Source organism: Carcharodon carcharias, chromosome 8 (genome assembly GCF_017639515.1).
Source record: "Carcharodon carcharias isolate sCarCar2 chromosome 8, sCarCar2.pri, whole genome shotgun sequence".
Classification (NCBI taxonomy): Eukaryota; Metazoa; Chordata; class Chondrichthyes; order Lamniformes; family Lamnidae; genus Carcharodon; species Carcharodon carcharias.
The window spans coordinates 31,519,375-31,534,216 of NC_054474.1; the positions used below are offsets into that span (position 1 = coordinate 31,519,375).

The window sequence follows — 14,842 nt, forward strand, 5'->3', positions numbered from 1 at the left end:
CATCTTCACCCTCTATGTTCTACACATGGCCATAAGCTGGATTTTAGCCCTTTGTTCACTCACATTAGCTTAACTCAATACTTCACTCTAGCAATTATTTAAATCCTCCCACAGGGAAGTGGTTGAAAAGTGAAATGCAAAGCTCGTGTTCTCAAATCAATTTCATTAGAAGTATGAGGAAGAGTATGGAAAGGGATGAAACTTCAGCTTGGAGAGATCTTTAAAAGACTCCCTATAACCATCCTAGCCTCGTAGGAATGACATCAATAAACTCCAACCTAGTTTTAACATCTCCCAAAGAACTGCATTTAAAATGTGCAAACTTTCCTCTCAACACGAAAACAGTATTTAGAGAGAACAAGTATTTACTACTTCTCACCAATTTTTGGGTCAGGATAAGGTAACTCCTTGGGGCAACTGTAAATTGCTTCAAGATTGAAGGATTCTTTTCTATAGAAAGTAAGAACTTTGGAGAATGGTGCTGCATGGTTCTTGGGGAACACCTCACAATCACTAAAAAATAAAGTTAGAATAAGTTAAAAACTAAATATACTAATCATTCTCCACACAAGCCATTAATCTGAGGAAAATTAAGAGTAACAATAGTATAAATATTTAATTACAGAAGTCCAACAACAAAAGGTTTATTTCATCCACATTAATGTACTTTAGATCTAGAATTTGTTTGCTCATTGGTTAACTTTACGCAAGAAAGAGTGAGGAAAACTAGATCAAATATTAGCTTGCATTGAGCCTTTATGTTGAAAAACATCCCAAGATACTTCAGAAGTAGTCATGTAAAAAAAAAAGAATGACACTGAACCAAGTGGACCTTCACAGGTGGGTTTTTAATGAATGTCTCGAAAGGTGAGGGGGAAGAAGAGGACATAAGGGATATAGGTAGGTTAAGCGAGTGGGCAAAAACTTGGCAGATGGAGTATATTGAGAGAAAATATGAATTTGGCCACTCTGGTAGGGGGAATAAAGCAGAACTCAAGTTATGGAGGGATCTGGGTGTCCTGGTACATGAATCACAAAAAGTTAGTATGTAGGTACAGCAAGCGATTAGGAAGACAAATGAAACATTGTCACCTATTGCAAGGGGAATGGAATATAAAAGTAGGTATGTTTTGCTACAGTTGTATAGAGTATTGGTGAAACCATATCTAGAGTATTGCATACAGTTTTGGTCTCCTTATTTAAAAAAGGATATAATTACATTAGCAGTTCAGAGAAGGTTTACTCGACTGGTTTCTGGGATGAGGTGGGTTATTCTACGAGGAAAGGTTGGACAAGCTGGGCTTATATCCATCGGTTTAGAAGATAGAGGTAGTCTTATAAAAACATAAGAGATCCTGAGGGGACTTGACAGGATGGATGCTGAAAAGAGGTTTCCTCTTGTGGGAAACCCCAGAACTAAGGAACACGGTTTAAAAATAAAAGGGTCTCCCATAAAAGACGAAGGAGGAGGAGAATTTATTATTTTTATCTCTAAGGGTTGTATGTCTGTAAAACTCCCTTCCCCAGAGTGGTGGGAGCAGGGCCATTGAATATTTTTAAGGTAGAATTAGATAGATTCTTGACTGACAAGGGAGTCAAAGGTAATAGGAGTAGGAAGAAAAGGAGTTGAGACCACAATCAGATCAGACATGATCCTATCAAATGGCAGAGCAGGCTCGAGGGGCCGAATGGCCTACACTCCTTTTCATAATTCATGTGTTCATAGGTAGACATAAGGAGGAAATTCCAGTGTAGAACCTAGATGACTGAAGGCGCAGCTTCCAATGCTATGAGGAAAAGAGAAGGGGTGAGAGGCTGGGTATGGAGGAACAAAGAGCTTTCAGGAGGGTTGTCAGGCTGGAGAAGACTACAAGAGATGGCCGGTGGTGGCGGGGGGGAAGGTGGGAGAGCCTGCAGGGAAGAATGGTCATGAGATTGCAACAGGAAGATGCGAATGTTAGATTGGAGGAGTTGGGGGGACCAGCAGTAAAGCTTGGTCAGTGAGCAAAGGGGTGATAAGTTAGTCAGAATGGACACGAGCAGCAGAGTTTCAGATGAGATGAAGTCAACAAATCATGGAGGGTAGCCAGGAGAGCATTGGAATAATTGAATCTGGTGATGACAAACACATGGATTATAGTCGTGTAGTAGATAGGCTGAGGCAGTAGTAACGCTACAGTAGAAGTAGGTGAGCTTTGTGATGGAAAGAACACATAAGGACATGGGGCAGCAGTAGGCCATTCGGCTGTTCAAGCCTGCTCTGCCATTCAATAAGACCATGGCTGATCTGATTGTAACCTCCCACTTACCCTGAATAACCTTTCACCTCCTTGTTAAATCAAGAATTTACCTATTTCTCTATCTAGCTCTGCCTTAAAAATATTCAAAGACTCTCCTTCCACCACCTTTTGAAGAAGAGAGTTCCAAAGACTCTCAATCCTCCGCGAGAAATCTTTTTTCCTTGTCTATGTCTTAAATGAGCGAGCCCTTACTTTTAAGCAATGACCACTAGCTCTAGATTCTCCCACAAGAGGAAACATCCTCTCTACATCCACGCTGCCAAGATCCCTCAGGGTCTTATGTTTCAATAAAGTCACCTCAGTCTGCCAAACTCCAGTAGATACAAGCCTAATCTGTCCAGCCTTTCCTCATAAGACAACCGGTACATTCCTGGTATTAGCCTAGTAAACCTTCTCTGAACTGTTTGATACATTTACATTGTTCATTAAATAAGACCAATACTGTACACAATACTCTAGATGTGGTCTCACCAATGCCCTGTACAATTGAAGTATAACCTCCCTACTTTTGTATTCAATTCCACTTGCAATAAATGATAACATTCTATTAGCTTTCCTAATTCCTTGCTGTATCTGCATACTAGCCTTTTGTGATTCATACGCAAGGACACCCAGATCCCTCGGATCTCTGCAATATTTTACCATTTAGGTAATTTTAATAACCTTTGATGTGGCACCTTATCAAGTGCCTTCTGGAAATCTACAGTACATCCACCAGTTCCCCTTTATCCACCGCATATGTGAATCCTTCAAAGAACTCCAATAAGTTGGTTAAACATGATTTACCCTTCACAAAACCATGTTGACTCTGCCTGATTTCCTTTAATTTTCCTGAGTTCCTCCCTCCTACCCATTTCCTGATTTACAGCTATTTCAGCGATGTAACTTGCACCCTCTATTGTGACGACCAATGCAAAATACCTGTTCAATTCATCTGGCATCTCCTTACCTTCCATTATTAATTCCCCAGACTCACTTTCTAAGGAGCTGTACAGGGTTGGGATATCAGTTTGAGGTACATAGGACAGAAGGGAAGTTAGATTTTAAGCAGATTAGTGGGAAAAGCATCTAGTTGTATCTTATTGACAACGATAAGCCTGTAGAAGACACTGAGGAATGCTAAGAGAGAAACAAGGTACAGATGTGGGTTCTAGACTAGGAAAATGAAAACCTTTTTGAGAACACAATATCAAAATACTGCAGATACTGAAAATTTGAAATAAAAACAGCAAATGATGGAAATACTCAGGAGGTTTGGCAGCATCTGTAGAAAGAGAAACAGAGTTAATTACCATTAACTCTTCCATCCTTCACAGATGCTGCCAGACCCGGGTATTTCCAGAAATTTGATTTATTAACTCTTTTGTAAAGTTTGGCATTACTGGCAAGGGAAAGGAAAGGAGGTGGTATGCAGTAGAGTTGAATTGATGGTCACAACTTTGATGACATGAGCTCCTTGTACTTGTTGTGAGGCTGAAAAGGTCAATGGGGAGGGTTTGAAAGGGTACTGATAGCGCAGAGGGGTTGGGAGTTTTCTCTTTTCTGAGATTATTCTGGAATAGCAAGTGGTTTTGCAGAAGAGCAGGAGTATATAGCACTTGTGCAGAAATTCAGGAATTCATAAAAAGCAGAAACCAATTAAAAAAATGCACAGACCACAAGTCCATTTCCTATGTACAAGAGATTACAGGGCAACTTCGGCACCCTATTTTCTTCACTTTTGTCCTCTGGGACTTTAGTGTTAAGATATGGCTCCAAGATTGATGACGGCCCTCTGGTACATCACCTGTGAGTCACGAGAGCAAGGGTCAGACATTCCACCTCAGGAGCCAGAGGCAAGCCGATTCTGCTCCTACTGAAGAATTCCCAATAAAGGGAATTCATGAGAACTGTGGCCATATTAGTATTTGGCCATGATGTCACTAACACTATCAGCAGATATCAAGCATTTAAGCAATATAAACTGTGAATTTTAGATGATTATTGCTCTACTTTGTTTTCTTTGCGTGTGATACCAAAGCTCCTGAAAATTGCATGTGGGAGGCTGAAGAGACTTGTAACTTCAGGCTCCCTAGACACAAGATGCAAACTGATTTAGAAGCTGGAAATGAATGCTCACCCAAGTCCTTCTTCAGCAGGAGAATTCCACCTCATGGAAATTGGAAATGGAACCAAGTCTGTGATTGAAAATTCCCTCACTTTGAATGCAGGTGAAAGAATAGCACACTAGAAAAAAAGAGAGAAAATTGAAGGACAAAGACAAAGACAGTTTTATCTCAAAAGTAGTAGGTTCTGATTTAGGACAAAACAGTCCACTTGATTCGCACCACATCCACCACCTTAAACATTCACTCCCTCCAGCACAGTGGCAGCAGTTTGTACCATATACAAGAGGCACTGCAGCCAAGTCACCAAGGCTCCTTTGACAGCACCTTTCAAACCCACGTCCTTTACCACCTAGAAGGTCAAGGGCAGATGATGTATGGGAACACCACCGCCTGCAGGTTCTCTTTCAAGCCACACACCATCTTGATTTGGAACTATAATGCTGTTCCTTCACTGTCACTGGATCAAAATCCTGGAATTCCCTTCCTGACAGTACTGTAGGTGTACCTACATCACATTGAATGCAGCAGTTCAAGGCTGCAGTTCACTATCATCAGTTAGGGATGAGCAACAAAAACTGGCCTATCCAGCGACACATCTTATGAAAGAATAAAAAATACTCAGAACAAATGCCACATAAATCTAGTCTTTATGGATCTCTTTAGACTAGCACATTAATCATGGCATAAGCATAAAGACAGTTGAAAAATGCCTTTTTCTGCAGCATAATGATGTTATGTTCTGTGCCACAAAGCAGGAAGACAAGAACTCTTGCCTATGATTTCTTCCATAGCACATCCAACATCACACTTAGGCAGTCTGCGCTTCGGAATATAATTGTAGTAATTCTTGAAAGCTGTAGAAACTTTGCAAAGGCTATTAAACAAAACATTAAAATGATGCATATGCATAATTGCTTGTTTTATATCAATATAGTTTTGATTTACATCAGTGACATAATCCTTCGTAAATAGTTTTAAAATTGCAGTTCACAAATAACATTACAGTTCACAAGTATGTATCTGGCTTCCCAATGACCGAGGGAATTACATATAAACTAGAAAGTAGAAAGCTCCTTAGCTGGACTATTTAGATAGGATCAGCCATTTTCCCACCAGCTTAAAAAAATTGAATGTCTTTGCTGGTGTTAAGGCAGCATTACCACCTTTTGCATTTCATGAAATGAATGATATACATTTTCATGGTTCTTAACATTAGGCTGAAATGACAATTACTCAGCTGAGTATGCCAACATGGTGGATGAAATATAATGTGAAAAAATGTGAAGTTATCCACTTTGGAAGGAAAAATGGAAATGCAGAGCATTTCTTAAATGGCAAGAGATTAGCAAGTGTGAATGACCAAAGGGACCTGAGTGTCTTTGTTCATAAGTCACCGAAAGCTAACAGGCAGGTTCAGTAAGCATTTAGGAAGGAAAATGGTATGCTGGCCTTTATTGCAAGAAGATTGGAGTAAAGATGTCTCACTGCAATTGAGACACCACATCTGGTACATGGTGTACAGTTTGGTCTCTTTACCCAAGGAAGGATATACTTGCCATGGATGGATAACAACGAAGGTTGACCAGATTAATTCCTGGGATTGTCCTACAAAGGAGATATTAAGGGGATGGGACCTGCATTCTTTACAATTTAGACGTGTGAGAAGTGACCTTATTGGAACAAAAAATCCTTTGGGGGCTCAACAAGGTACATGCAGGAAAGGATGTTTCACCTGGCAGGATGTGTCCCCTGAGTTAGGCCATTTAGGACTGAGATGAGGAAGAATTTCTTCAGTCAGAGGGTGATAAATCTCTGGAATTCTCTACCCTAGAGGGCAGTTGAGACTCAGTCATAGATTATGTTCAAGACAGAGATCAAAAGATTTCTAGATAGTAAAGACATCAAGAGTATGGGGATAGTGCAGACAAATAACATTGAGATAGAAGATCAGCTATAATCTAATTGAATGGCGAAGCAGGCTCAAGGGGCAGAGTGGCCTACTCCTGCTCCTATTTCCTATGAGTAACACTGATTGAAAAAAACCTTACATTTATAGGGCTTTTAAAAAATAACAATATATTCTGTTGTTTAATCAAGACAAAATTCACAAGTGGCAGATTTGATAGTTTAAAGACCAGGAACAAAGCAGTACTGAACAGGACCCCATTATCACAAAAAACAGCTTTAAGTCAATCAGATACACTCCATTGGACATCAAGAAATAGTTGCAGGCACTGGATACAGTGAAGACTATGGACCTCAGCATGAATTATGGGGTAAAGTTTCTGCTTTGAGTTCAATTGATGACAGTGCAAGCTGCACTAGTTCTGAGAAGTGTTTCTTCCTCATGTTTCTGCTCAAACAGGGTCTTACAGAATGCAAAATCTGTCATGACCTGGCACAATCGGGAAGCATTTTAAGATTATTTTTTTCAAAATTACATTAAGAGTGATAGCTTGGTGCAGTTTGTTTAATATAGCTGAAAATTAATTACAAAAACAGCCATTTTAAAAATCAGACTGCCTGTAGAAGATATTGTATACTTTTAATCACAAATTATTTAAATTAGATTAACAAAACTAGCTATGTTACTGATGATTTAAAGGATTGAAATTAGAACTGAATAACCAGGCATAGATGTAATTCCTGTCAGAAATAGAACATTTAATGCACTTGGATTTAGATTTATTTTTCTGTACTAAGTTTAGAATTTGTATTCCAATTAGATTCTGTAAAGAGTTAATTAAAAAAAGCCTCACTCAATTTAAACTGAGGATCTAATAATCTCAAATTCCCGATTTACAACTAAATGGAAATGAATAATTGCAAGCAAGGTGCAGCAATTCATTTCACTTTTTGTCAATACACATTGCATACAACAATTTTGAGGAATATCCAAGAGGGGAGGAAAAACTGACAATATTCAATTTTAAATGTGAACACAGTTTGCTAAATAACTAAAAACCTTCATTTCTGACACATTAAGTAGAGGTGACAAGAGGGTCGGTGCTTTGGCAACAATACATGATTGGAAACAGACACGTGAACAACACTTTGAAATCCAAATTTGAGCCTGAGGATTTATATTTAGCTTTAGATTCTGAATTAATTCACCAATGGTACCAGAGACCAAGAATGCTGCAATGCACCAAGCAGGTTGTCAAGTAATGTAAAACACATTGTAATGCTTTCATTTTGGCCCAAGAAATGCAACTACAAATACTCAGTTTGGGAAAAAGCCAATGGTCAAGAATGCTGCCAAAACTCAGCAAGCTATATTGAAATTTATACAGGAAACGCACTTGTTGAGAGAATGAAGAATTATTTTTTCTTTCTGATTTCAGTATAACTAAAGAGATTTTCCCTGAACCTTGCGTATATCAGAAGGCTCATGCTCTAATTCCTCCAATTTATGAAATCCCACCCCTGCAACACTACTTCAAAAAACAGCCCAATAATTTCATTTTATTGGGTTGTTAGGTTTTTCTGAGAGACTGATTTGAATTTTAAAAGGTTTGTTGATCAGCTCAGCAAAGCTTAAGGAGCTGCATTTCACCATAAATCATAGATCAATCAATTTCTTTGCCAACTGACTGGTCTCAATCAGTTTCTACCTTTCTCATATTTGTTGAGTGGAACAAAGAACTTCATTAAAGGCAGGGCATTTTTATTTTAAATTCTCTGTTCTAGACATATCACCCTCTCCTCGAAAAGGCAGCAAGATGGAAGCCTGTAGCTAGGGCGAGCTAAACTGGCTAAACAGTGGGACTTCTGCCCTCAGGAGTTGCCGGCCAATCAGATTGGCCAGCAGCTCCAAAAGCTCAGTAGTGAGCGCTGCTGGGACTGCAACCAGTCCCAAGAAGGTGACCCAATGGATCCCCGAGTGAGGTAGTTCGGTGTATTGGCCAGGGAGAATTTGGCCAGCTTAGGGAGGGTGGGGTGTGGGTTTTGGAGAGCAGGAAGGTAGGAAGGAAGGAAGGGAGAGGCAGGGGGCTCCCTCCCATGCGCAAAGGATGCCTCCAAACCCCCCTCCCCACTCAACTTGGAAAAAGGCCTGCCCACTCCCACCTGCATACCAACCATATTATGACGTGGGCAGCATGTAATGGGTCTAGATGGCTCATTAACAAGTTCAGCTGACCCTTAATTATTTTGTTTTTAAACATGGTGGGCAGGCTGCCAATTTGGACACCTGCCCACCTACCATATCATGGTGATGAGCTGAGGTGGGTGCGAAGGTGGTGGACTTGGGCACCCTGCCCTATTTTATATGCCCTCTCACCAGATACATGCCCAGCAAGGGGCATATAAAATCCAGCTCGTTATGTGGGGAAATCTGGGCATAAAACTTAACCCTCCCAATTCATTAGCAAAGCACATTGCTTACATGTTAGACCCTAGAACGTTTACAAAAGTTTTATTTTTGTACATTTAAGTCTTGAGAAACTAAGTTAAATTAGTCTTCACAAGGTACCCCACCCTTCAATATCACTCAACAATGGTACTTATAATTTTCATTTATAGAACACCTTTGGTTACACTTCATGTTAAAATTAATGGCAGCAGACACACTGAGTTTCGTTGAAGTTTCTTGTGCCTAATTAAAAATGATTAGTTAAAAACTAGTTAAACACAGGTCAATGCCAGTGTTTATGCTCCACTTGAGCCTCTTCCCATCTTATCCTACGTACATACCAATCCAGAGAAGTTGTTTGTAGCTCGATCTGTACTAAATGATATCTCAGCTCAGTATTTCTTTGATACAAAATAAATTCTCAGTGACAGGACGTTTGAGAGAAAATGAACTATGTACATGCTTTGAACCACAAATGATATATACTTCTCACCTGCAAAGCACAACCACGTGCTACAGCCTCATCTGCATTTAAAGTTGTACTCAGGGTTTTACCAAAGAATTTGGTAATTCTTTCTTTAACAGCAGGAATACGAGTTGCTCCACCCACAATCTCAACAGCATAAATATCCTCTCGCTTAAGTTCTAAAGGGAGGAGAAACATTTGTTACTGAAGGGACATGGTAGCATTTTTACAATATTTATGGTACAAAAGCAGGGTGAGAAATGGAGAAAGATAAAATGTTCAATCATGAAAGGTCTTCTTTTTTAGAATACCCATTAATATAGAAATAGAATAAGTCTATACTCAAACTTATAAAATAATCCATGCTAAAAATGTAAAAAATCTCAGAATTCACATTTCCAAGACTGGATTATGATGTTAAGTACTGTGGTGTGACAGAATCATTGCAGGAGAACACTTCCATTACTTTAGGTTTTTTTAACTAAAAAATATCATTTTCATTAAGTTGGCTTTTTTGGTGAATAGGCTTCAGGATTTATTTCAGAAATACATACATGACATATGTAATTAGAATAGCAATAGCAAAAACAGGGCAGCTTCTATACAGGGCAGACGTCTACATCTAATGGAAACAGAAATGTATAAAAGAAACAAAGCTAGTCAAGATATTTTAAAAAGGTTTCCCCCTCCTTTTTAGTCCAAGTTGTTGTCGTTTTTCTAGGGTCCAATTCCATATACACTGGAGGCCCTCTGGTACTTTGCTCAAGTCATCATTGTGTGCGCACAAGTCAGGGCAGTAGGAGCCAGCAGCTATTTGACTGCATTGTTGATTTGACATGTGATTGAATTCAATGTCCATATTTATGCACATGCACATCCAACAGGAATCTTAACCTTTGTCTTCCCCATCCCAGAGGTACTAACATCAATTTAGCACCATTTTAGTCAAGGTCAGCAGACTCAGCTTTGACTGGGGATCAAACCTAACATTTTCATTTTTTTGTCTACTTTAAATTGAGCCATCTAGAAAGCAATGTTAAGAGCTATTAGATTGCAACAGTAAATTAAAAGAAACATTTTCATGGATTTCTTATCAGAACATTGAGTGTTTTAGCACAGGTAGTTAGTAAGACAGAGACTACACTATTTAATAGGAGTGTTGGGCAGGAGGATGACATTCAACTCCTTGTGCCTGCTCTCTAATTCAATTAGATCCCAGATCATCACCATCTCAACTCTATTTACTCACCTTTGCTCTATGTCCCTCAATATCCTTACCCAAAAACTACGTTATTGCAGTCCTGAAAAATTTCAATCGTCCTAGCATCCACTTTTGGGAGAATGCTCCACATTTTTATTACCTTGTGTGGAAAAGTGCTCCCTAATTATGCTCCTGGAGTGGTCTAGCTATAATTTCAAGATTATGTCCCTTTGCTCTTGATTCCCCCACCCAGAGAAAAATTCTCTGCATCTACCCTACCAAATCCATTTCACTTTTAAGTATTTCTTTTGGTTCCCTTGTTCAATCCTTTATATGCATTGGAAGACAAGCTGATTTTTATGCAACCCTTTCTCACAATTTAACAAAGTTGAAAAGTTTTGATCGGAGAAAGGTTTATACTGCGATCCTACATGAAGAAAAATATAATCTGTCCATGTAATTAAAGAAAATTTCTGTTTAGGTCAGGGGTATCCAGGAATATGAAGCAAAGTTGAGTAAATAGAATGAAATGCAAACCTGCTGTGATCCAACTGAATGGCAAAGTAGACTTCAGGAGCTGAATGATTTTCTCTTTTTCCCAACTGATCATTCTGATGAACATGCACTGCACCCCCTGTATGGCTTTCCGCAGGTGTCCAAAACAGAATGCGCTACTTTAGATGGGGGCTGACCCATTCTATACATAACATAGAAAATAGGAGCAGCAGCAGGCCATTTGGCCCTTCGAGCCTGCTCTGCCATTCATCATGATCATGGTTGATCATCCAACTCAAAGCCTGCTCCTGCTTTCTCCCCATATCCTCTGATCCCTTTCGCCCCAAGAGCTATATCTAACTCCTTCTTGAAAAAATACACTGTTTTGGCCTCAACTACTTTGTGGTAACGAATCCACAGGCTCACCACTCTCTGGTGAAGCAATTTCGCCTCATCTCAGTGCTAAATAGACTTCCCCGTATCCTCAGGTTGTGACCTCTGGCTCTGGATTCCCCCACCATCAGGAACATTCTTCCTGCATCTACCCTGTCTAGCCCTGTTAGAATTTTATAGGCTTCTATGAGATCCCCCTCATTCTTCTGAACTCTAGGTGAATATAATCCTAACCGACTCAATCTCTCCTCATGTGTCAGTCTCGCCATCCCAGGAATCAGTCTGGTAAACTTTCGCTGCACTCCCTCTATAGCAAGAGCATCCTTCCTCAGATAAGGAGGCCAAAACTGCACACAACATTCCAGGTGTGGTCTCACCAAGGCCCTATATAATTGCAGCAAGACATCCCTGCTCCTGTGCTCGAATCCTCTTGCTACGAAGGCTAACATGCCATTTGCCTTCTTTACCGCCTGCTGAACCTGCATGCTTACCTTCAGTGACTGGTGTATGAGGACACCCAGGTCTCGTTGCACATTCCCCTCTCTCAATTTATAGCCACTCAGATAATAATCTGCCTTCCTGTTTTTGCTCCCAAAGTGGATAACCTCACATTTATCCACATTATACTGCATCTGCCCACTCATTCAGCTTGTCCAAATCACACTGAAGCATCTCTGCATCTTCCTCACATCTCACCCTCCCACCCAGCTTTGTGTCATCTGCAAATTTGGAGGTATTACATTTAGTTCTGTCATCTTAATAATTTATATTGTGAATAGCTGGGGTCCCAGCACCGATCCCTGCGGTACCCCACTGGTCACTGCCTGCCATTTGGAAAAGGACCCGTTTATTCCTACTCTTTGTTTCCTGTCTGCCAACCAGTTTTCTATCCATCTCAATACATTACCCCCAATCCCATGCGCTTTAATTTTACACGCTAATCTCTTAGGTGGGACTTTGTCAAAAGCCTTCAGAAAGTCCAAATAAACCACATCCACTGGCTCCCCCTCATCAACTCTACTAGTTACATTCTCGAAAAATTCTAGTAGATTTGTTAAGCATGATTTCCCTTTCATAAATCCATGCTGACTCTGTCCGATTCTGCCACTGTTGGATAAGTATTTATGGATAAGTATTCCTTATGGAAAGGAATATAAAAGTTACAGGAAAGGTTAAGGAAGTGGGATTAGAGTTAAAAGAATAAGATGTGATGAGCTGAAGGTTTCTCTCCACAGATGCTGCCTGACCTCAGTATTTCCAGCATTTTATGTTTTTACTTCAGATTTCAAGCATCTGCTATACTTTGCTTTTGTATCAGCTGAATGGTCTCTCGCTGTACTGTAATAACTATGATTTTATAATTAGAAAAACTGAATTGAGAAAATTCAAAAGATAAATCAATCTGAATTAATTTGTTTACTCACTGGTTTGTTCAATAATACTGCGAAGAGGAGCCTCCACTCTGGACAAAAGTGTACTGCACATCTCTTCAAACTGGGCCCTTTAAAATGAGACAAAATAGAAAAGTTTTAATATTTGAGAAAATGTTACACTGCTCTCCAGCATGTAAAAAAAGTGAACTATCCACCCACTTTCAAGAGATTATAGAAAAATCACTTTAGTCCCCTGCACTTTGTAACCTTCATTTGTAGATTGTTTCTACTGTGAAACCACTAATATTAAAAGAGCAAACTAGAGCAGAGCTGACTAAGCAGTTACTCAAGGTGATAAGGAAAACTCTCCACTGGTTGGATTCATACATAGCACAAAGGACGATAACCTGGTCAGGTTAAATCAGTGGGATGGTGTAGAGGTACTGTTGCTGGACTAGTAATCCAGAGACCAGGGTAATGCTCTGGGGGTCTGGGATTGAATCCCACCATGGCAAATGGCAGAGGATTCAATAAAAATCTGGAATTAAAAGTCTAATAATGACCATGAAACCATTGTTGATTATTGTAAAGATGGGTAAAGACCCATCTGGTTCACTGTCTGCCATCTTTACCTGGTCTGGCCTACATGTGACTCCAGGCCCATAGGCTGACTCTTAAATGGTCTCTGTAATGGCCTAGCAAGCCACTCAGTTGTATCAAACTGGTGGGGATATCAAATTTACAAAAAAAAGGAATGAAACCAGACGGACCACCGGTCTAAGTGCCGGAAAAGACAAGCTGTTCCAGTACAGCTACAACACTGGCATCCACCCAGCAATTTGGAAAATTCCCCAGGTATGTCCTGTGCACAAAATGCAGGACAAATCCAACCCAGCTAATTACTGCCCCATCGGCCTACGCTCAATCATCAGTAAAGGATCATCAACAGTGCTATCAAGCGGCACTTGCTTAGCAATAACCTGCTCATTGATGCCAAGTTTGGGTACCGCCCGGGCCACTCAGCTCTTGACCCCATAACAGCCATGGTTCAAACACCTGAGGTGAGGAGAGAGTGACTGCCCTTGACATTAAGGCAGCATTTGACCAAGTGTGGCAGCAAGGAGCCTGGCAAAACTGGAGTCAATGAGAATCAGGGGGAAAACTCTCCACTGGTTGGATTCATACATAGCACAAAGGACGATGGCTGTGGTTGCTGGAGGTCAATCATTTCAGTTCCACTGCAGCTGTTCCTCAGGGTAGTGTCCAACCATCTTCAGCTGCTTCATCAATGACCTTACTTCCATCAGAAAGTCAGAAGTGGAGATGTTTGCACAATGTTCAGCACCATTTGCGATGCCTCAGATACTGAAGCAGTTCACGTCCAAATGCAGCAAGACCTGGACAATATCCAGGCTTTGGCCGACAAATGGCAAGCAACTTTCATGCCACACAAGTGCCGGGCAATGACCATCTCCAACAAGAGAGAATCTAACCATCACTCCATGACGTTCAATGGCATTACCATCATTGAACCCTTCCACTGCCAACATCCTGGGGGGGCAGGGGTTTACCATTGACTAGAAACCAAACTGGACTAGCCATATAAATACTGTGGCTACAACAGGTCAGAGGCTAGGAATTCTGTGACAAGTAACTCACCTCCTGACTCTCCAAAGCCTGTCCACCATCTACAAAGCACAAGTCGAGAGTGTGATGGAATACTCCCCACTTGCCAGCTCCCACAATACTCAAGAAGCTTGACACTGTCCATGCAAAGCAACCTGCTTGATTGGCACCATCACATAAACATGCACCATCGACGCACAATAGCAGCAGTATACACCATCTACAAAACGCACTGCAGGAATTCACCAAGGCTCCTTAGACAGCACCTTACAACCACTGCCATCTAGAAGAGCAAGGGCAACAGATAGATGGGAACACCACCACCTGGAAGTTTCCCTCCAAGCCACTCACCATCCTAACTTGGAAATATATCACCGTTCCTTCACTGTCACTGGGTCAAAATCCTGGAACTCCCTCCTCCCCCCTAACAGCACTGTGGGTGTACCTACACTACATGGACTGCAGTGGTTCAAGGAGGCAGCTCACCACCTTAAGTGCAGCTAGGGATGGGCAATAAATGCTGGCC

General features: G+C 40.7%; 1 protein-coding gene across 1 annotated transcript in view; it reads right to left on the reverse strand.

Annotated features, from left to right (window-relative positions):
- The window catches only part of LOC121280855 (heat shock 70 kDa protein 4-like), a 66,127-nt gene that overhangs the window by 22,086 nt on the left and 29,199 nt on the right, over positions 1–14,842 (reverse strand). The window contains exons 8-11 of the mRNA XM_041193152.1: positions 12,742–12,818; positions 9,256–9,407; positions 4,420–4,526; positions 380–513 (exon numbers count right to left, since the gene is read on the reverse strand). Coding sequence (XP_041049086.1) covers positions 380–513; positions 4,420–4,526; positions 9,256–9,407; positions 12,742–12,818 — 470 coding nt within the window. The remainder of the gene's footprint in view (positions 1–379; positions 514–4,419; positions 4,527–9,255; positions 9,408–12,741; positions 12,819–14,842) is intronic.